The 23,522-nt window shown below is 39.2% G+C and overlaps 1 protein-coding gene across 1 annotated transcript in view; it reads right to left on the bottom strand.

The window, feature by feature from the left end:
* Positions 1 to 12,903: 12,903 nt before the first annotated feature.
* The window catches only part of LOC109938657 (sushi-repeat-containing protein SRPX-like), an 81,497-nt gene continuing 70,878 nt past the window's right edge, over positions 12,904 to 23,522 (bottom strand). The window contains exons 5-7 of the mRNA XM_048603197.1: positions 20,018 to 20,151; positions 15,939 to 16,060; positions 12,904 to 13,389 (exon numbers count right to left, since the gene is read on the bottom strand). Of these exons, the coding sequence (XP_048459154.1) occupies positions 13,209 to 13,389; positions 15,939 to 16,060; positions 20,018 to 20,151 (437 nt within the window). The 3' untranslated portion in view covers positions 12,904 to 13,208. The remainder of the gene's footprint in view (positions 13,390 to 15,938; positions 16,061 to 20,017; positions 20,152 to 23,522) is intronic.

Below are 23,522 nucleotides of genomic sequence, written 5' to 3'. Positions count from 1 at the left end.
CAGATATCCTTTTAGAAAACCAATAGTATACTAGCACTGTTGCAGGTGGCACACTGGTTAGTACTGCTGCCTCACAGTGCCAGGGACCCAGGTTCAATTCCCCTCGGGCAACTGTCTGTGTGGGTTTCTTCTGGGTGCTCTAGTTTCCTCCCACAGTCCAAAGAATTGCAAGTTAGATGATTTAGCATGGCTAATCCACCTATATTGTTCAGGGATGTGCAAGTTAGGTGTGTTAGCCATGGGAGCTGCAGTGTTACAAGGATAGGGTGGGGGATAGGGATGGATCTTCGTTAGGTTGGTGTGGACTCATTGGGCTGAATGGCCTATTTCCACACTGTTGGATTCTATGATGTCTGTGGCACATTTTGAACTCACTGTCTGCACCCACTGAAGTTATTTGTGCTTTTGAGACTTTAACTCTTCAGGCATTAGAGAAGTCCAAAGACATAATTTACAAATGGTTATTGAGTAATGCAATGTATCACCTAACAAAGGTAGACACCATCCTCAGCCAACACCGGTCTTGTCTCCTAATTAAACCTTCAGTGCTGTTGACACATGGGTTGCATCTTTCTTCTATGTCTGTTGGCAGAAGGCACACTGTCTCTCTTTTCAACAACATTTTGAATTCATCTTCCCACTCCACGTGCCTTGCTGCAAGCAACTGGAGCTTAACAGCCCTTTGAGATACAGCCTATGTGATGTTCATGAACTCTGGTTCTGTAAGCACATGATCAGTCTCTGATGGTTTTCATATGGTGACAGTCATCTTCTAATGTCCTAACTTCCTGTTATCTTGTGACTGGTGAGTCAATTATCTGTATGACAGTTCTTCTCGTTATTGCTTTTTCTGTAATTTGCACTTCATTGGCTTTCTTTTGAGATAATGGGGCACTTGAAAGTAATTCTGTGTCCACTTATTTGAGAGCATGTGGTGTCAGAAACTAATGATTAACTTCGAGCCTCATTGTCTCAAATGCCTAATTGATGCATAGGTATCATTATTGCCTGTCCTGTAGAACTCTCATTCAGACAGGTGCTTATCAGTGTGTTTTGGGTGAGAGAACTGTTCATTACTGTCGAGCTCAATAGGTGCTTGACTCAAGTTAACTTAGAAAAAGTAATAAAAATGTACAAAGTGGCCCTTCAAGCCTGCTCTACCATTCAAAGTAATCATGGCTGTTCATCCAATTCAGTACCCTGTTCCTGCTTTCTCCCCAAATCATTTGATCTCTTTAGCACTAACACTAAGAACTATAACTCTCTTAAATAGTCAATACTTTGGCCTCAACTGCTTTCTGTGGCAGAGGATTTCACAGACTTACTATTCGCCTCGTCTCAGTCCTAAATGGCCTTCCCATATCCTTAAACTGTGACTCCTGGAACTAGACTCCTCAGTCATTTCCTGTGTATATACTGTCTGAAGTAGTAAGGTACACTTATAAAATACAGCATGGACACTTTAAATTGATACATGTTCTTAGAAAATGAGTCAAAAGAACAACATAGCCACATAAACTGGTAACAGAACTTAATGTTTACCGAGCCAGAGTGAATATAGGCTTGTTATATAATTTGAACAGCCATGACTGCTTCTATTTAAGCCACCATAAGTTATAATAATAAACTAAATTTAGAACTTAGTCCTGAAAGATTGAAGCATCGCAGCAATTCTCTTCATGTAATACAGCTTTGAGTCTTAGGTAACGAGTACACTTATGAGTGTTAATTATTAGGGAGTATATTGGTCCTAAACACAGATCTAGTCAATCTAAACAGACTCTGCAGCAACAAGAGCCAAATACATTAAGCAAGCAAAGCTTTGCACAAGCCTAGGGCCATATGGCATATTTCACTTGTCAAGGAAGTTCAATAACATGGTAAAGATTTTCTCTTGATTGCAATTAATATAATTAGATCACTGATTAATATGATTTGATTATTTGATCATAACAAACAAACTACAAATAAATGATTAAGCACAAACATTCCAACACTGTACAGCAATTTCAGAAAAGTAGGTTCATAAAAAAGTTTATATCAGCTGACTACCACAAGAAGGTGCACTAAAACTTTGTAAATTTATAACAAACATATCTGCAGATTCTAGGGAAACAGTACAGTTTAAAAGTTCTGGTTTAACTCATGAATGTATCCAAATAATAATTTGTAACAGGCACACTATATATACACACTTAGTAAAGGACACTGGTTACAAAAGGAACAATGTTGAATTAGCAAGGAAGACTGTTTGGCTGGAGATAGCTAATCTACAATACTGAAGAGCAAACATAACCCAGTTTGTGGGTGTAATATTGAGCACAGCAGAGAATCTGAGACAACTTACCTGAGGAGCAACAGCACTTTGAGAGAAGTTCTGGAGAGACGGCAAAGCGTATGGGCTGTAAACCAACTAGAAGGGCCTCTACACACTCATGGAAGGTTCCCAAAAATGATTTTGCAATCTACCACACTGTTTCCAGAAAAGAGAATCCATCTAGCCATGACCAATCCTGATCCAGGAAGTCAGATTTGTGGAAACTGCTGGTCTCTGCAAATTGACACCAGCCAAATATCAGCATTTTAGATGACCCATGAACAATCCTTTTCTCCTGTGTTTAACTCTCACTGTAGTTATGTACATAGTTATACAGTCTAAACTTTGATAAGACTATAAGACACAGGAACAGAGGTAGGCCAGTCAGCCCAAAAGGTTCATTCCACCATTCAATGAGATTATGCCTGATCTGATTATCTTTGCTTGAGTAAAGTTTGTTTGTAATGAACTAGTTAATATTGACTAACTGAAGCAATCTGGCTGGCTTAAATCTGATGTTGAACTAAATTCAGTCCAATAGCCATATAATTAGCAACATCACTCCCCTTTATTAATTTAAATTTTGTTATGAACAGTAAAGAAGAAGTGGGATAGGATAGGAATCATTGCACCACACCAACATACAAGCATAAGAATCAGGAGCAGGAGTAAGAGTAGGTCACTTGGGCCCTTGAGCCTGCTCTGCCATTCAATCAGATCATGGCTGTTCTGATTGTGACCTCAAATCCACATTCTCACCTACCCTGCTAACCTGTCAAGCTCTTGCTTAGCAAGAATCTATCCACCTCTGCCTTAAAAGATTCAAGAACTCTTTCCATAATTTCAGGGAGAGTGTTCCGAAGACTCAAACCTCAGAAAAATAATGCGTGATCTCAGTTTTAAATGACTAATTATCTCCGATGTTTTAAACAATGACTTCTAGTTCTGAATTCTCCCATAACAGGAAACATCCTCTTCACATGTACAAATGTCATTCTCTGCATTTTCTACGTTTCTACCAAGTCACCTCTTACTCTTCTGAACTCCAGAGGATACGAGCATCGGCTGTCCAACCTTTCCTCACAATACAACCCACCTGTTCCAGGTATTAGTCTAGTAAATCTTCTCTGAACTGCATCCAAATCATTTGCATCTTTCCTTAAATAAGGTGACCAGTACTGTGTACAGTAATCCAGATGTGGTCTTACCAAAGCCCTGTATAACTGAAATATAAATCTTTCTACTTTTGTATTCAATTCCTCTCATGATAAATAACAATAATCCATTATCTTTCCTAATGACTTCAGTTTAACACTTATGCCAAAATGTTCCATTTGGATGCTGCTCAGTTTGCCATTCACATGCAGCGTTTAATGCTTTTCTTTCACATTTTGCAGGACTTGCAGTTCCTTTTTGCATTACACGTTCTGGCCAGGGATTAGTTGAGTAAGATTAAACAAAAATGCTCGCGTAAAGCCTTTTTCTTAAATAAAAAAATCACTCAAAATATTTCTAACTCGCAAAATTTTCCTGTGTTCAAGTCCATCCTGCTACTGAGGTATATCCTAACAACTCTGAATAGGTTGATTAGAAAATATCCACCCTGAGGATTTCCTGTAGAGATGTCCTGGAACAGAGATGATTAACCTTAAACAACCACATCGAACTTCATTTGTGCCAACCAGTGGGCAGTATTCCATTGATTCTAGTATTGCTCAGCTGCCTTGATATCACACTCTGTCAAGTGCTGCCTTGATGTTAAGGGCAGTCATACTCATCTCCCCTCTGGAGTTCAGCTCTTTTATCCATGTTTGGACCATGGCTGCAATGAAGTCAGAAGCTGAGTGGCTCTGGCAGAAACCAATATGAGCATCTCTTAGCAGGTTAGAAAATATTTATGCATTGCTGCAAATTCTACAGGTTACATGAGTGCTTTTAAGTCTCTCCATAATGGTCTCAGACTGACTGTCACTATCTATATTATTACAGCGTGCTGTGTTTAAATGGTGAACCTAATGGGAAGAATGCTTTGGTAATGAAGCCCCACTACTCCTCAAGCCATACCAAAAGTGGACAATTAAACAACTTTCTGGAGGAGGCACCTCCACAAATTTCCCCATCCATATTAATGGGGGAGTCTGTATATCAGTGCAGAAGACAAGGCATTTAAAAACATCTCCAGCAAGAAGTGGACAATCTATCTCAGCCTCTTCCTAAGATCTCCAGCATCGTGAATTGGCTCCACATGAAGGCCTGTGGCTTTTACCCTCGAATCCATTTTCTTAGAATTGTCAAGGCACAGTCTTGTCAAAGGCTCTGTATGTCCTTGGGCATTGTAACAAAACTGTTCCAGCTGTTGGATCGGGACCTGAGACCTGAAGGACCAAGAGGGGCCATTCTTTCCCAGACACTTCTTTGCAACTGGCTCCTTCCAGGGAAGGAGGAGTGACCTATATAGGATCAGTCATGCACCTACAAATTCATCAATGACCAAAAGCATCTGCGCAAGGGCATACTGGTTCATTTTGTTCTGCCATCATCAGGTCAGTGCGGCAGCCTAGGAAGTAATATTCAGGAACATGGCTGGCATTGCTCAGGGGCAGGGTGCCATTGAATGCACACATGGAACTAAGAGAGCAGTATCACAACACTGTGGAGCTCATCAACAAAAAGGGCTAGTGTTCAGATGATTTGCAAACACCTGTCACACTTCCTGGAAGTGTGTGTGCCCACTACCCTGGCAGCTGCCATGACTCATGCATCCTGGAGCACTTTTGTGCACCTGGTGTGTTTGACAGTCTAGGTGCCTTACAAAATTGGTCACTGGGAAACAAAGGACAACCCATTGTGACCATGACTCATAACATCACTGCACAGCCCCATGTTGCAGAGCACAGATATAATGCTGTTCATGCCTCAAAAAGGCCATGGTGTAGCACACAATAGCGTTGAAGATCAGTTCCACAGCATGGACCATCTAGAATGACCTTGCAATATACACTAGACACAGTCTGCTGCATCACTCTGAAGTGCTGCACTCCGCACAACTGACCAGGCCATGAGGTGATGTGATAGATGCTGAGTAACTGGGTAACAGGAACAGGACCAGGTTCTGAGGAGGAGGAGGACAAGAATATTGAGTTGGAGGAAACTGTCTTTGTGCATGAAAGAGCTCAGATGCTTCAGTGCTGCAAGCCATGCAGTACTTTATTGAGACCTGGTTCCAGTCAGTGCAAGGCAGCAGTCTATTGTGGAATGTAAAACAGTCATTATTCATCATGCCAGCTTTCTGATTGAATTGACGTAGTCACAATTCAGCAAGAAATCTCCCCCAGTCTCATGGAGAGAAACTTTCTGCGAACCTCACCAATATTGACTCAATCAAAATATCATATCAGACCTACTTTTTTTTTCCCCCTTCAGTTAGTTAATACGGTGGTTAATCATTGAAACATATTCACGTGGGGCTAAGGTATTCATTAACGTAAGAAAATATGTTTGTTACACAAAAGAAGAAAAGCTTTGTATATGGAAATATAGTATAGAAAGATCTTGCATCAAACATCAAAATGAAGTTTCAACCTGTTTCTCAACATCATTCATTTATAGCAGCTCAATTCCAAAGAAATAATCACTTCCATCTTAGCTTTTTACATCTTTACTTAAAATGACATTTTCCAGTTTCGTTTCTTGAATTGTGGAGAGAATCTTATGATTCATTTCCAAGTCTGTGGTACAAACCTTTCACAAATGAATTGACCTAAATAGTCCAATTGGAACATTTCTATCCAAACTCTCCTGGCTTGAAGGCTTCACAGACTAGATTCCAATTTGCCAAGGTCACTGTTTCCCTGACATGGGACTCCAGACCCACTGCAATATGGTTTACTCTTATTAGCTCTTTGAAATGGCTGAGCAAGCCAGTCAGATTGAGGCAGTTGGGAGTATTATGAACTCTGAGAATGGTAGTGATAGACTTTAAGAGAAGATGGTACCTAATGCAGAGGAATATTAAGTGATAATGAGGACAGGCGATAGAAATTAAAGGGGAAGGGGTAGATATGTTCCCCTCTTTTCCCACTTCTTGTTTGAGCAAAATAACTTTTGCAAAGATATGCTTGTGAAAATATAAGTGTTTAACAAATTACATGCTGTGTATGTAAAAGACAGACAGGTTTTCTTGTAGGTTTTTAGAAAGAGAGCATTTTTTTCTTGTACTTAACACTCAGTCTAAACAAAATAATGTAGATGTTCTGGTTTTCATGGGCTTAATAGTTCACTCATGTGCATATGAGGATATATTCAGATTTTTACTAAGTCAGATCTTGTAAATTGATAGCTTGGATGGTTTCAGGCCTTAATGGCCCCTCAGGATTCAGTAATGTGAGGATTTAAAGATGTCAAACAATTTTTGTGTTCTTGAGATAGCAGCTACTCAAGCTAAATAAATGGTCAAAACAAAAGAGAAATCTAAACTTTATAGACTGCATAGAGAGACAGTGGCCCACTCAGGGGTCTTGCTTCTTTGGCAACTCTTCTATTTCTATTCTGTGCCCTTGAGAAAAAAAACTCAAACTTGAAAGGTTAGTTGGTTCATCACATGATCTCCTCTCACCACTTTATCATTTCCCCAAACATGGTCAGCAAACTTCTTTCAACTCCATGACGATTGCTGTCTGTTCAACACTGCATTCCCATGCCAACATCAGTGTCTCAGGCCTGCTGCAGTGCTCCAAAGAAGTTCAACTCCAGCTGAAGAACAATGTCACAGCTTCTGCACGGACACCTTACAACTTTCAAGATTCAACACTGAGTTTCAGAGCATGAGCACCTCTGTCCATGTCTGTAACTCACCTCCAAGACCCCAGGTTCCGTACTGTGCGGGTTACTCTATTTCCGACAACCCATTTTCAAGTACTCTCAGTCTCCAATATAATGTCTTCTTCCCTCAATTCCTATCAACAATCCCTTTGACCACTTCCTCTTTCTTTCCCCACTCTCTGGGCACTGTCTCTATCTGTCATCCCCACCCAATCATCAACATAAATACCACCATGCCTCACAGCTGCTGTCAATCTGACTAAGTATCGCTGGACTGAAAATGTTAACTCTTTCTCTCTCTCTCTCTCTCTCTCCCCACAGTTGATGCTAGACCTGCTGTTTCTTTCGAACTTTGTTTTTGTTAGTTAATGATTAGATTATATCTGGATGAGCTCCTTTCTCAGCCAAAGCCTAATGTCTGAAGCATTTATGTCTAATGGCTTGTCCTGATCGAGTTGCAGACAGGATGTTGTATGAGTGAGTCAGCAAATGTAGTCTTTCATATTTCCCCTAAAGTGATTGACTTTGATGGGTACTTCCAGATAGGCGGACTCCATTTTTATGATTTTGGGATACATAAGGTAAAGTCATGCAAATGTTTAACCATCTTAGGTACTGTTGTCTTAAATCCCTGGAATACTTTCTCAGTCTTTTAAGACTCAGTACAATAAATAAGGAAGATCATTACAACAGGCTTCATAAGAGGAGGCATTAGACAGCATACATAAATATTTTACAGAATGCTTCTGGAGATAAAGGACTTCAGTTATGTGGAATAGATTGGAAAACCTGGGCTGTTCTCATTACAGGAGGAGGAGATTTCACAGTTGTTGAAAATCATATGTGATCTGAAGTGTAGATAGGGAGGGACTGCATCATTAGCGGAGGTTCGAGAACTAAAGGAGACAGATTTAAGGTGACTTGTGGAAAGACCTGAGGCAACATGAGGAAATACATTATGTGAAGCAAGCAGTTAGAATCTAAAACATACTTTCTGATAGTAAAAGCAAACTTAATCATGCCTTTCAAAAGGAAATTGGATAATTGGAAGAGAAAAACTTGCAAGGCTATGTGGCAAAAGCAGAACGTGGAACCAGCTGAGTCACTCTTGCAGAAACGTGGCACAGACATGATGACTCATGATGTGATGGACTCAATTTCAAGCTGAGTTTCTGATTTTTATAGATTTTCAGAACTAGATCAAAACATCGTGCTGTAGAAGCCACTGCTTCCCTCAAAATAAGCCACATCTGCAGACAGAGTGAAGAAATCTCCAATGCAATTTTCCACTTATTGTATATCTTTAAGAATATAAGCACTAATTGGCATGTTTTATAAGGTTTTAAATATATCTAACTAATCATTATGAGATTTTGATAGTCATTTTCAGCTATATTAATAAAAGTGAACTAGGTTATCTTTCATAAATATTTTCATTAAACATTTAATATATTTAAGTTATATTCCTTAAATAACTCATTCTGATTAACTTGGAATCCATTTAGCAGCATCATGTAAAGTAATGGGGAAATTTAAATAGCTGGATTTATAATGCCTTTGCTGTTCTTAACCTTTAACCTTTAATTAAGCATACAACAAAAGCAACACATTTATTTTATAATGCACATAAAAATGGCCCTGAAGTAGTCATGAATTGTGGTGAGGTTTGGGTGGGTGGGAGCCCAGTGGGAAAGCCATCTGGTGAACTTCACAGTCCTCAACGCACCTCCACATGTAAACCCAACAGCAGGAAAATTGTTCCTTTCAATCCAAGGGGCAGGCTGATTTAGTCTTCACCAGCTAAGTCAGTCCGATCTCTACAGCCAAAGCACAGTACTTCTTACATAAATGTTAGCTTGGCATCAAAAAGACGAATGTCAAGCTAGAGTTTGTAAGTTTCCTTTCCATGCAATACCCCTTCTACCTAATAGCTGGCAAAAGAGCTGTAAAACACTCCACCTAGGATGGCATATTAAAGTGACAGGTAACCTTCTGGTCACAAACAGGTGAGATATTCTATCCCAGCTTAAAAAAAATTGCTGCAGCATATTTATTGTATTTTAATCGTCTAAACAGTAAATGCACAATTGAGCTAACAATGGAAAAATACAATGTTTTAAACTTTAATTAGTGCAGTAGCTTGGCATTTTCAGATGCAATTCAAGATTCATGACTGACTGATTTTGATCAAACAACTTGGACTATTACTAAGTCACTAGAATCAGAGAGCACAGAAACAGACCCTTTGGTCCAACTCATCCACGATGACCAGGTATCCTAAACTAAACTAGTCCCATTTGCCTGCATTTGGTCCATATCCCTCTAACTCTTTCCTATTCATGCACCTGTCCAAATGTCTTTTAAATGTTGGAAGTTCTAATATTACACCTGACCAAATGTAGTTGTACTTATTACTAACATGCAATAGACCTCCTTGTTATCTGAGAACAGTACTTCCTCTGTTGATACTTTATGGTGGTGTAATCTCTAACATTGATCACTAGATAGGCCCAAGACAAAGCAAGATTGGTGGCAGCAAATTACCTCAAACATTCCTTGCCCTAAATCACATTCTGATAGAGATGGCAAATACCACAAATTACCAGAAGTGAACATCTGGAGAAAATGACACAAGCATCAGGCAAATGTTTTAGAAAGTGATTTTCTTCCTCAGAGGATGCAGGGAAAAGGCTGGCAAAAAGCTGATTTCTGAGCCTTATACAATTCCTCAGTCTCCAACCTTGCTACGTGATTATGCTCCCAAAACACTCTCTCCTTCCCTTTTAAAGCATTTATTTTTGAGTTTTTAGAAAAAATGTTCCAAAAGAAAACCACGAGCAGTTCTCACAGTCATGATCCTCTTCCGTCTACCATTTTGCTTTTTTAAGTCTACAAGAAATTCTTTTTAGTTCTAATAAAAACTTTTCAAGTTAGGTAAGCAAGAACCCACCATTAGCCCTGTGCTGATCACGCCCCTGGTCATGCATATGGCTAGTGAGATAACATATAGGTACACATTTTCTTCAAAATAATAAACAGAAAATGTAATGGGTGGCGCTCTTTTCTGAACAAGAATTTAGATTAATACATTTGTACTTGCCTCCTTCACTTCACAGGTTATCAATCCTCATTGACGTAGCTCAAAAGAATAAACTTTCAGCAATTAATAAAAACAAATAGCTGGAAATAATCAGCAGGTCTGGCAGTATCTGTGGAGAGAAGGCGTTCACGTTAAAAATCAATATAACTGCTCTTTAGAACACCTTTTAAACCACATTTTTTTTAAAAATGTTAACATTACCGTTAAGGTCTGCATTTGTTACCCATCTCTAATTGCCATCGAGAAAGTGAGCTTCTTGAGTTGAGTCTATCTGATGATGTAGGTACACCAACAATACTGTTGACCCAAATTCCAAGCTCTTGACCCAGCAACAATGGATGGCGATTCAGTTCCACATCAGGATGGCATGTGGCTTGGTTGGTGGGGAACTTGCAAGTTGGTGGGTATCAGATATGTCCACTGCCTTGGGCCTTCTGGGCAGAATACAGGCTTGTTTATAGTGCATACTGCTGCCACTCTACATGGTAAGGGACATGTGTAAGGTGGCAGATCAAGTGGGCTGCTTTGCCCTCGATAGTGTCAACTATTTATCCAAGCAAGTGGGAAATTAGGAGGTAAGTTACTTGTCCAATCTCATCTCCTGCTCTTGTAGTCAAAGTATTTATATGGCTGATCCACTTAAGTTTCTGGTAAATAATGTTTAGTGGAGGTAGGTTCAATTCAAGTATTCAAGAGGAAATTGCTTTATTAACTTGAAAGAAAGAATGTGCAGGGCTATGCCTAGAAGGCAGAGGAACGACACTAGGTGAATTGATTCGTCAGGGAGCAGGGATGGACACAATGGGCTAAATGGCATCCTGTGCTGTAACAAATCTATGATTTGAAGGGAAACAAAAATGGTGCTAAATATGGTGTAATAATCAGTCAATATTCCCATTTCTGATTCATCAATCACCTTCTACTCATCATCAAGCAACTGGAAATGGTTTGCCTTACAACATTGCAACATTCAGTTAGAACAGGCATATTAATGAAATAAACAAACCGTCAGTCAAGTCCATTTGCTTACCACACTAATGTGAAACCTACTATTCTGCTCCTCACAGCTCCAGTTATTTTCACGTTTCAAAGTCTCCTCGAGCTCCCTAAAGCGTGTTCACTGGGGAATTTTGTTCCAAGTCTTTGTATTGACTATTTTTCATGACTATTATAAACCATGAGCTTTTTCATGACTATTGATCTAGAGTATGAGTCTGTCAATGATCCAGGCAAGCGCAGCAGTCTTTAAATATGTAAATGGAATAAATTTAGACACTTTAAGAACACAAACTATTATACCCCAGTGTAACTAATGGGAAATCATGTAGGATTTTAAATAAATGAAAAGATAACATGTTCATTGAAGACACCACTCTATTGGCATTATATTATTTACCTGCAAAGTATATGGTACTTGATGTGAAAAATGCATTTTTCTCAATTTTACTTTCACTGTCATCTTTTATCTCTCCATGAAAGGTCTTCAGGTCTGTTTCATACATATTTAAACCCTTGCACAGCATTAACCTTAAGGATGTGAATTACAAATCTTCCTGAGTACAACAGTAATGATTTCTACAATGTTGTCAACCTCTAATTCTTTTATTGAATGGTTGCTTCAACACATACAAACATACTCACAAAAGAATGTGACTAGATTTATGCCAATTATTGTACATTATTTCTTCAATACAAAGACTGCCTTTGCATCCATTTCTAACGTGTTCATGCAGAAGAATGAACTAATATAATGCAATATCATAAATTTTGGCTGCACTGAACTGTACTGGATTGTTCACCAATAGGTATTTTCTACGTAAAAATTCAGACTAGTAGTTAAATGTACTCATTATATTTATTCTTCCCTACAAACCCTGCAAAAAATAATTATTGCCGTCTTAAATCTTCATTGAAATACGTCACCTGAATGACCAAGCACTGAAAGCACTCAGAAAACTTGGATCTCCAATTTCTATACAATAGTCAGGAGGAAAATTAGCAATATGTAGTAAATAGAACTTTATATCAGCAGTACATTGTTAATCAGAGGCAATGGAATCAACCAGCAAGAAAGAAAAGATTGAGTGTGACAACAAGTGGCATTTGTCAATAATAAGAATCAACACTAAATGCTCATTATTGCACTAAAATATAATCTATTCTTTTTAAAGATGTGCAAACAATAGAATAAACAATTCTGGCATATTCCTAAACTAAGTTAAATCTTCCCAGGCATACTATTTTCAAATATTAATAAACTGGAGAGGGTTCAGAAAAGATTTACCAGGATGTTTACCAGGGAATGGAGGTTTTGAGATATAAAAAATATTGGAAAGGCCGAGACTTTTTCACTGGTGTATAGGAGATTGAGGGGTAACATTATTGAGGTTTACAAAATCATGAGGGACACAGATAAGGTGAATGACCAGGGTCTTTTCCCTAGATTGGGTGAGTTCAAAACTAGAGGGTATATTTTTAGGGTGAGATCAGAAAGATTTAAAAAGACATGAGGGTAATTTTTGTTTTTACACAGAGTATGGTTAATGAGTGGAATGAACTACCAGAAAAAATAGTGGATGCAGGTACAGTTACAACGTTTAAAAGACATTTGAATAAGTTCAGGAGTAGGAAAGGTTTGGAGGGATATGGGCCAAGCACAGGCAGGTGAGACTAGTTTAGTTTGGAAACATGGTTGGTGGGGATGATTTGGACCAAAGGGTCTGCTTTCGTGCTGTATGACTCCTGTTGTACAGTTTTAAATGAAAGAGCGGCATAAATTACATCATGCACAATACTTTACATATTCATAATAATAAAACAATACGTAGCAAAAGGTATCAAACTAAATAGAAAAGTTCCAGGATATGGTACTTTTTATATATTAATAGCATTTCAATATTTGTGTATATAGTTTAAAAATGCACCTAGTAAATTGCAATTCCACCAGAGGATCATTCTGAACTTTAGGAATCAATTGCATGACTGACCATTTTCAATTTGCAATTTGATTTCTTTCTTTCGTAGAGAAAATGTATCAATCAATGTGAAGAGCTCAGCAGCAGTGACTGGGAAAGGATAGCGCTCTTTGTCCATACCATACTTGTCAATAAGGACCATGTTGAAACTCGACTGTGAAATCCGAAGCAGTAACCTGCCAACCAACAATAAAATGTATCATGGAAGGAATTTGAATCAGAAAACTGAACCAGAAGTTTTAACATCAGCATACATTAAAAGAAAAACCCAATGGAAATGCTCAGCAGGTCTGGCAAGCCACTCAGTAGAAGTAATGGATAAACCTTGAAGAATTAACTTTAGATCTGACACATCATCTCAGCTGATGATGCCTGACTTGCTAAGTATTTGTGGTTTTTACATTTTTTTAAAATTTCTATCATGCGCCAAAAACATATTTTTGTTACACTAAGGCTGCGCAGAATATGGGAACTTTTAAAGGCCGTGCAGAATTTTTTTGGGGTTCCCTAGTTCCCTTATCAAGATGAAAACTCCCTTCAGGAGTACCATTGTACATTTGCTGTTTTGAGGAAGACAGGGATCAACTTTCGATGGCACAGTTGTGTAAGTATGAACATGGGAGATGGAATCGATGCCAGACAACCAGGCTAACAGCACAGACAGTGATGAGGCCCACCCAGACAGCTCATGAAGTGGTGGTGTTGGTTATTGTCGAAAGATGGCACATCTTCAGCTGATGTCACCAAGAGAAAACATCTAAAAAGAGAAAAGCAGTGATAGTCGTTTGGGGAAGTGTAGAACCAAGCTAAGGCAGCTGCGCTCACAGCTGGATAGTGAAGGAAGGCTGAGAGGACGGTGTGTAGTCAATAGTTTCAAAAGGTTGCAAAGAGATCAAGAAGAATGAGTGGTAGGGATGGTAATCTATGGTCACAAGCGCACAGGTTATCATCTGGGATTTATTATAATCTTTTCATTGTGGCTTATTTCTTTCTTTATTGTTTAAATAAATCAAAATCCCAGTCAATCTCAGTTGTATTTTAAAGTCACTACCATTATGACAACAATACAGCATGAAACTTTAGATTTTATCTACTACACATTAAGCTCATGTGAATTTTGTGAATAACACATTATTTCAACAAAGAAATTAACCTGGATGGATCACATGGCATTGACCTAGGCACCAGAAAAGACAACAGTAGAAACAGCCCTGTCGACCCTGCAAAGTCCTCCTTACTAATATCTGAGGGCGAGTGCCAAAAAAACAGACAGTTGTCTCACAGACTAGTCAAGCAACAGCCTGACATAGTCATACTCACAGAATCATACCTTACAAACAATGTCCCAGACACCACCATCACTGGATATGTCCTCTCCCACCGGCAGGACAGACCCAGCAGAGGTGGCCACACAGTGGTATACAGTCAGGAGGGAGCTGGCATCGGAGTCCTCAACATTGACCCTGGACTCCATTAAGTCTCTTGGCTTCAGGTTAAACATGGGCAAGGAAACCTCCTGTTGATTATAACGTACCGTCCTCCCCCCGCTGATGAATTTAATACTCCTCCACGTTTCGACGTTTGGAGGAAACACTGCCAATGGCAAGGGTGCAAAATGTACTCTGGGTGAGAAACTTCAACATCCACCATCAAGAATGGTTCAGCAGCAGTACTACTGATCGACCTGGTCGGATCCTAAGGGACATACCTGCTAGACTGGGTCCGCGGCAGGTGGTGAGGGAACCAACAAGAGGGAAAAACATACATCCGCCATCCTTATCAAATCTGCCAGCTGCAGATGTATCTGTCCATGACTATTGGTAAGAGTGGCCAACTTTTGGAGACAATTCCCACCTTCACATTGAGAATACCCTCTATTGTGTTGTGTGGCACTATCGCAGTGCTAAATGGGATAAACTTCAAACAGATCTAACAACTCAAGACTGGGCATCCATGAGGTGCTGTGGGCTATCAACAGCAACAGAATCGTACTCCAGCACAATCTGCAACCTCATGACCCAGCATATCCCCCACTCAACCACTACCATTGAGCCAGGGGATCAACCCTGGTTCAGTGGGGCTCCAGAACAGGAAGCGTCTGGGGTACATGTGCACAGATCACTGGAAGTGGTGAGTCTGCTTAATAAGGTCATAGGAACGGCTGATCATGCACGAAGACTAATTCATGGAGGGGCAGTGTACGGGAGTGGGATTGTTATGTTCAATTTATCTGGAGACTGGATTGGATTGTTCTTGGAATGTTGCACTTGGAACTGGCCTCCATATTGTAGAAGGAAAAGGAGCCAGTGAGGTAGCTTGCTTACAGAAACTTTACTAGAGTGTCCTTATGTAGGTCCTAGAAACCAGCTAGCAGCAGCATGGGAGCACACATTCCCCAGACTCTTGGGAGTAGATGTTTGAAGAGGGGAAAAGAGGAAAGACGTTTGCATGCCTCTTCAGAGTGTGCATACCTTTTAATTTAGTAACAAATGCAGAACAAAATTTATAAATAACAGCTAAAAGCATTACATTTATATTACTGGCCCAAGAATAAAACATGATTTTTTTCATAACACTTCACACCTTAATTTCTTAAGCATCAAATCATGCACTGTTTAAATTGTGCAACTTAAGCGTACTTCAGAGTCGGCGACTATTTTAAACTTGATACTTTATTCATAACTTTATTCACGAAGTACAGAAGCAATGTGCAATTGTGTCTTACCTCAGCTGTAAAACAAGTGGCGGTGACAAGAACTTTTCCCTTATCCTCCCTACGAGCACGGGGTAAACACCAACCAGTTCTATGACTGTCACGTGTCTCAAGTCAAAACCACATATGGCTTGCTGTAAAGAATTACATAAAGTATTTTCAAATATTTAAAACTCAAAATTCATATTCTAATATCTTTCTGACCTCGGTATTTTTCTGAGAGAGCAAATGACCACCATCTTCACAGAACAACATAGGTAAACGCAGCCTTGCCAGCTTCGCCTACACCATGAGACCAAATATATCTTGATATTAAGTTTATTTGGATTCAAGTGAGAGTTATAAAGGTGGTTTGAAGGTTTATTCAATGGGACTTGAATTGCGTTTGCTTGGTTACTTGACAGCTTTATTAGAAGGTAAGAGGGGCAATGTTTCTCCAAAGTGAATGCCTGTTTTCAGTTAATGAGTCAAGACTGGGGTTTCCCTCACAACGGGCTCAACCTCACCCCTTGCCTGATGTGTGGAGTCCTCAGGTTAAACTACCACCAGCCCGTTTCTCTCAACGGAGACAGCATCCTCTGAGACTGTTGCGATTTTACTTTTACTGGTTGAGCCAGGAGACTTGATCAATGGCTGTTCTGAATAAAATCAGCAACCTGTCCAGGGCAGCGAAAATAACTCACACAACTTGGCCACACTAATCCTGTTGCCACCCTAGGATTTGGAATCTTAAATTGGTCTTCTGAACAGAAAGTGGGACACCTGTCACATCATAGCTGGAGTGTTCTTTATATATGCAATTTGGGCTCCAATGACATAAACTGCAATTTTAACAAGAAAGCTGCACAGAGGAGCCCCCAAATTAAGCCATTACCAGAAGCACAGGCAAGAAGAAACACAAAACAATAAGTGGATTTTGCTTCTTTTATTTTATCTATTGACAAGGGGCAATATGATGTGTTTCTCCAAGCCACATAAAGGAAGCTTTGGGACAGGTAAAGTCTCCTATGACTCACCAGGATGATGTCCAGTCAAGTTAAACTTGTTCTCCAAAATGTGACCCCCGAGCCAGAATGAAACCTTCTGGCACAGACTTCCTAATAAAACTGTGCATGTACCTATGCACATGGATTGCAGCAGTTCAAGAAGGTGACACAACAATATCTTCTCAAGGGTATTTATGGATGGACAATAATTTCTGGCCTTGCCAGGCCAGTGATGCCTACGTTCCATAAATGAATTTTTAAAAAAAAGTCAGAATGTGTGTTTCAAAATCCAATGCCGCAATAAAGCAGATGTACATCTAGAACTGGGAAGTAATTTCCCTGGAAGTCAATTAAGAAGATTCCCTTTCTCTCTTAAACACTATAACATACAATTTACACTGGAAGGGCTTGAAGAGTCCATATACCTTAACTAACTCCATCTCTGCTTCAGCCTTGAAATGTGTTGATCATTACATTATAGTATCACAGTACCTTCTGTAAATGCCTTAACATTAGTATTAAAAAGAGGGCATTATTTTCCTCTTTTGGCCAAAACAAAAAATACTTTAAATGAGAAAGGATTTGAATAGGAATTGTTAATTATTAAATATTGCTAGTTATCTTGTAATATTTGGTTGCAACATTGTGATTCTGACAATTGAATGTAGGGAATAAACAAAAAGATTGTCATCTACTTCCTTTTCCATGACTTTTCCATCGACTTTGCTTACTGCTCATTTGTCCTCTAATTCTGCCCACACAACCTAACATACTAGGCAGCTTTCTTAATAATAAATCTCTCTTATCATATTTGTTTACACCAAACATTTAAATTATCTTTCTAGGATGGCACCGTGGCTCAGTAGTTAACACTGCTGCCTCAAAGCACCAGGGACCCTGGTTCAATCTCACCCTTGGGTGACTGTGTGGAGTTTGCACATTCTCCCCATGTCTACATGGGTTTCCTCTGGGTGCTCCAGTTTCCTCCCACAATCCAAAGATGTGCATGTTAGGTGGATTAGCCATGCTAAATTGCCCATAGTGCACAGGGATGTGTACGTTAGGTGAATTAGCGATGGGAAATGCAGGGTTACAGAGATAAGGCAGAGGGATGAGTCTGGGTGGGATGCTCTTCAGAGAGTTGGTGTGGACTTGTTAGGTTGAATGGCCTGTTTCCACACTGTACAAATTGTATGAGATTCTAGACCTATGAAGTAGCTACTACTCATTAGCTGGTATAGTACAATTACAGGAAGCAAAAATGAGTAAAGCCTGCAAGATCAGATTTAAACTGAAAGTGATTTTTTATGACAAACAATGAAATTCTTTTCTTCTCACAGCCTCATAAGTTATTGTTGTAGAAATGACAAACATATTAACACATCATGCTGACAAAATACACCTCATGCATTCATTTCCTGGTTCCAATTAGAACTGCATTTCAACTCAAACCTTGTTTTACTTCAGGTTGTCATTATTAATACATCTAACATTTTTACTATGAAGGCAAGAACAAGAAAAGGACATTTGTACCGTGAAGTCCTTTCCAAAACAAGAAGTAGTATAATTTTGCTATTTCCGGACTAAACGCACCCCTGTTTCTTCCCCTAGCACCCATTGCCACCTACTTCATGGGACTCTAATTTCTTTCCTTGTTGCATTGTCTTGACAGATATTAATCCAGCTTCTTTTCACCTTTAAGTTTATTCTACATATACACCTTCCTGGAGGGAAGAAAACATTCCTTTCTCAACTCTGTTTCTTTGATATAACTTGCATCTTCTCATTTCACACACTCCATTAATTTAAAGATCTGTACCATGTGTCCTCTCAGTTTTCTTTTCTCCAGTGAGGTGAGTCACATCATTCTTCAAAGTTTAGTTCTTTTCAATGAGCCCTTTGCAATAAATCAATATCCTATTTATAGTCAGGTCCCAAGGCAGCACACCATATTCTATACTGGACCTGCTCACATTTGCTGTGTCTTTCTACCCTTCTTCAGTATATATATTTGTTCTTCCTTAATGGCAATTTTCCCATATCATGTAACACAAGTTTATTTATAGTCAAGAACACAGGCAATAACTATTGTCACTTGGATTTCACACTTTAAATCAAATGCAATCACCATGAAAAGCCAGAATTCAGTTGATTCCAAGAACAAAACTTAACAACAGTAAACTTAATAATTATTACTGCACCTTGTAGCTAATGATTCCTGATGTTCACTGAATGTGTATGTGCATATTATTTAATATTGCAATAGGAACTTATTGTCAATAGAAGTTTACTGAACTCAACTGTTCCTTCCAGATGTGGTTATAAGCAAAGATGACAAAAATGCAGTAAACATGGTGAGCACCATTTGAAAAGAGATTTACTTTATCTTCTCAATGCAGTTAATCAACTTCAGACAAACAATGTTGCAACATGATGGGGGAAGAAGAATAGGTTAGTAAAGAAAATAACATCTTAGTCTGTAGACCAAAAATTTATATTTACACAAATTTAAATATGTTGAAGAGGAATTTTCATGTAATTCCATTGATAAAATCAATATCATATTTTAAATCTGTGTTGATGATGGATAATATCCAAAGGAGCCTTGCACTGATATAGTAACTGATATTGTCTTCAAATGATGGGACAATGATTCGGGCTGGCATTTATTCAGACAGTGAGATCCTAATATCAGTCCATACAGTGGAATTGAGAGCTGGACTCAAAATGGTCAATGATTAATTACAGAATAGGAGCTAGAAACATGGTTTATGGCAATGTGGGGATGGATAAAAAAGGGAGAAACTGATTTCTTGAGTTCTTTGCCTGGACGCAGGCTTTTGACAAATATCACAGCAAAATGCCATGATTTTTCATACGGGTAAGGTGAGAAGGCCAACATCAATCTACCTCAACCAGGAAGGGGATTGAACACCAAACTGATGGCACTATTTGATCCACATGCTAACCATCTAACCAATCAAGCGTACTGGTCCCCCAACGACCTGCTTAAGATATATAAACGAAATCAAAAAAAATCCACCCAACCAGATTACTGTATTAATATTCTTTAGGAATCTACTGCTGGTTTTCAGTGAACATTACCTGAATTATTCCAAGCTGGAATCTATAGTAGTGATTTGCACCAGAAGGAGTGGATATGATCAGCAAACGACGCTTTTCATAGAACTGATCCAGAAGTGCTGTTGCTGTAGTAACACCCACATTAATGTTCATGGCTGAAATATCAACAGGAATAAAGCGCACAGTTTAAAGGTGAACAAAAAGAATCTCATCTCTCACTGTTGCCTGAGTTTGTGCACTGGAATCTTAAAAAGCATACTTTAACAAATATTTAATATTTATTTTCTAAGGAAGGCTGGATTTTACACAGTGCAACATTCCCTGATCTCTGGCTAAACATTCAGATATGTGGAGCTTACCCATGTTCCCAATGGCAGTAATTTAACTCAAGGAGGAGCATTACTTACTTTAAGCCAGGAGCTGCTGCAATGACTGCAGACAGTCCCACTATCCTGAGGAATCCAAGTAAGCCTGGGGTCAGGGGTCTCAGCAAAGGCAACGTGCAGCCAGATTCAAAAAGCCAGGGAAAGGGTTAAAAAGGGTGGCATAACCTTTCAACACATCCAATGGGTTTAAGAGGCTGCAAAGAAGGACCTTCCTTGTCTGACACCAATCCACCTAGTTAAGCTGCTGGTTTCTCCACAAGGTATAGGCCACCACCGTGCCACAGCACACCAGAATGAGGTCCTTAAGGTGCCTCTGAATAGGCCAAAGGATGGGCATACCACACTGCCTACCCTCTCACTCCTGTAACATGTCAGTCGAGGCAGATTACCAGCAGATCTATGGATCTCACATAACACCTACTCTCAAAACTACTGGAGGGAGAACAAAAAATCCATTCTGGAGATAGATACTGTTTTCTGTCAGACTGTTTCTAATATTCCTTGTGGTATTCTCTACGGCCTCAAATTCTGCTCCTGTACTTGGACTTATCAAGACACTGAGCTATGTTATTCATGTTAATTCCGATTCTACTGCAAAGCTGCTGAATATTCGTTGTACTGCAGCTTTCTCTCGCTTTCCATGGCCACTAATTCTGCATGATCCATTATCCTTTACTTGCTTCAGCTGATGTGCTCCAGAGTTCCATCCCCCTCCACTTCCACAGGTGCACTTCACTCTCCTTCCTTAAAGCCCTGCTAAAGCCCCACTTCACTGATTGAATTTCATCCCTCCTCCCATTCTCCTGTAGGATTCAGCTTCTGTACTTTTCATTAGAACAAGCCTTTTTTGAATAAGGACGTAACATTTGCAAATCCCCGGCAGGAAATCTCTTCAAGGGTTTCTAAAGTTTTTTTCCAATTGATTCTCATACATAATTAAATTGTTTTAAGACAGAGTAAATAAACATACAAGTATTTTAATGAAGGGAAACTTGATTTATTCACAATCCATATTACAGGACAATGTTGAGAGAATTTTGAACTTAAAATAGTGCACTTGCTCAAAGTAAAAACCTGAAATTTTGCTGAAAAACTTTTAAAATGAATGTAATATCTCTCTAATGGTTAGACTTGCGATCAAAGTATAGAACTTTTCTCAGATAGGAGAGTCCTAGAATGATTTTCTTCAGACTTTTGTAACATCCTGCTCAAAGTGGGGCTTAAACAACTCCTCTCTCTGATATGAACATTTGGACAATAATAGTAAAGTGAATTTTCCTGAATAAATTATTCAAATTTGTATTCCTCAGCCACCTTTGAAATGTGGGCATTAAAAACACAGAAATCCTTTGGCAGCATGAGGAGGTTTTTAACTAAGGAAATACAGATGCAAGATCTTTCTTTCTTTCTTTCTTATCTTGACATAGGTTGTGAAGATTTGCAGTCTGCACACGCTCAAACCACAGAACGCAACGTCCAGAAAAAGGCAGGCACAGAATGATAACTGCAGGCTAATCAACTGCAAACCCACGCTTTGAGAAAGGCCAAATCCTTCCAAACCTTTAATAAAGATAATCCAAAGATAATTTTTAAAAAGGTAAAATTTCATCTTTAAATTTTAATCCCATGTTTACCCAATAAACACCAGCAAAAATATAATGAACAAGTTATTTCATTTGCAAAAATTTCATTTCACATAAATTGGCTGACGTATAACCTACTGAAATACATTAAGGACACTTCAAATCTAATCCAATGGTTGTGAACTGATTTAGGACAGCCCAAGGCAACACAAGTCACTAATTAAATATGAGTTATTTTATTTTTATTTTTGAGAAATTGGTATGCTTATATTTCATTATCTGATTAACTTGGAACAGTTGAAAGCTTCAGAACATGGTTTTTCTATCCCTGGAAGTGGCAAGAGTGACCAAGAAGAGAAATAATTGTGTGCCTTTGCCCTGGAGAGAAATTTGCACCTTTCTTGTCAACTCTTCAATGAAGTGCCAGCGAGAAAATGTTTTCACAATTTGCCAGCAATTAAGGATCTTAAGTGGTTAATTAATGGTCACTTCGAGTCCAAGAGTCAGGGCTCTACAGCATGGACACAGGTCCTTCAGCCGACTTTCCCATGTCACCCAGTTTTCACAATTTAAACTAGTCCCATTTGCTTCCGCATGGTCCATATCCATTCATACCTATCCTATCCACATACTTATCTAAATGTTTCTTAAATGACAAAATTGTACTCGCTTCCACCACTAACTCTGGCAGCCCGTTCTAGATATTCACCACCCTTTGTGAAAAAAATTGCCCCTCTGGGCCCTTTTGTAAGTCTCCCCTCTTACCTTATACCTATGCCCTCCAGTTTTAGACTCCCCTACCATGAGGAAATGCTGCCGGCTATCTATGCCTCTCGTGATTTTACAGGTATCTATAACGTCACCCCTCAGTCTCATACGATCCAGGGAAAAAAGTCCCAACCTATCCAATCTCTCCTAACTTAAACTTTCCAGTCCAGGTAACTTCCTCGTAAATCTTTTCTGCACTCTTTCTAGTTTAATAATATCCTTTCTATAGTAGGGCAACCAGAACTGCACGTAGTACTCCAAAATGTGGCTTCACCAACATCTTGTACAGGGGCAACAAGACGTCTCAACTCCTATACACCATGCTCTGAGCAATGAAAGCAAGCATGCTGAAAGCCTTCTTCACTACCCTGTCTACCTGTGACTCCATTTTCAAGGAGCTATGAATTTGTACCCCTAGATCCCCTTGGTCTCTAAAACTCCCCAGGGCCCTACCATTGACTGTGTCAGTCCTGCCCTGGTCTGCCTTACCAAGATGCAACACCTTGCATTTATTGAATTTAATTTATCTCAATCTGCCATTCCTCAGCCCACTGGGCACAGTCAATCAAGATCTCACTAGATTCCCAGATAACCTTCTTCACTGTCCATCACACCACCAATCTTGGTGTCATCCACAAACTCACTAACCATATCTCCTAAACTCTTATCCAAATCATTTATATAAATGATGAATAACACTGATCCTTGTGGCACACTGCTGGTCACAGAACTTTAGTCTGAAACAACAAGGTGCAGGGCTGGATGAACACAGCAGGCCAAGCAGCATCA

The sequence above is a fragment of the Rhincodon typus genome, chromosome 11 (genome assembly GCF_021869965.1).
Source record: "Rhincodon typus isolate 14 chromosome 11, sRhiTyp1.1, whole genome shotgun sequence".
NCBI classification, from domain to species: domain Eukaryota; kingdom Metazoa; phylum Chordata; class Chondrichthyes; order Orectolobiformes; family Rhincodontidae; genus Rhincodon; species Rhincodon typus.
The sequence above is the reverse complement of the archived record's forward strand: the minus strand, read 5'-3'. Positions and strand labels throughout refer to the sequence as shown.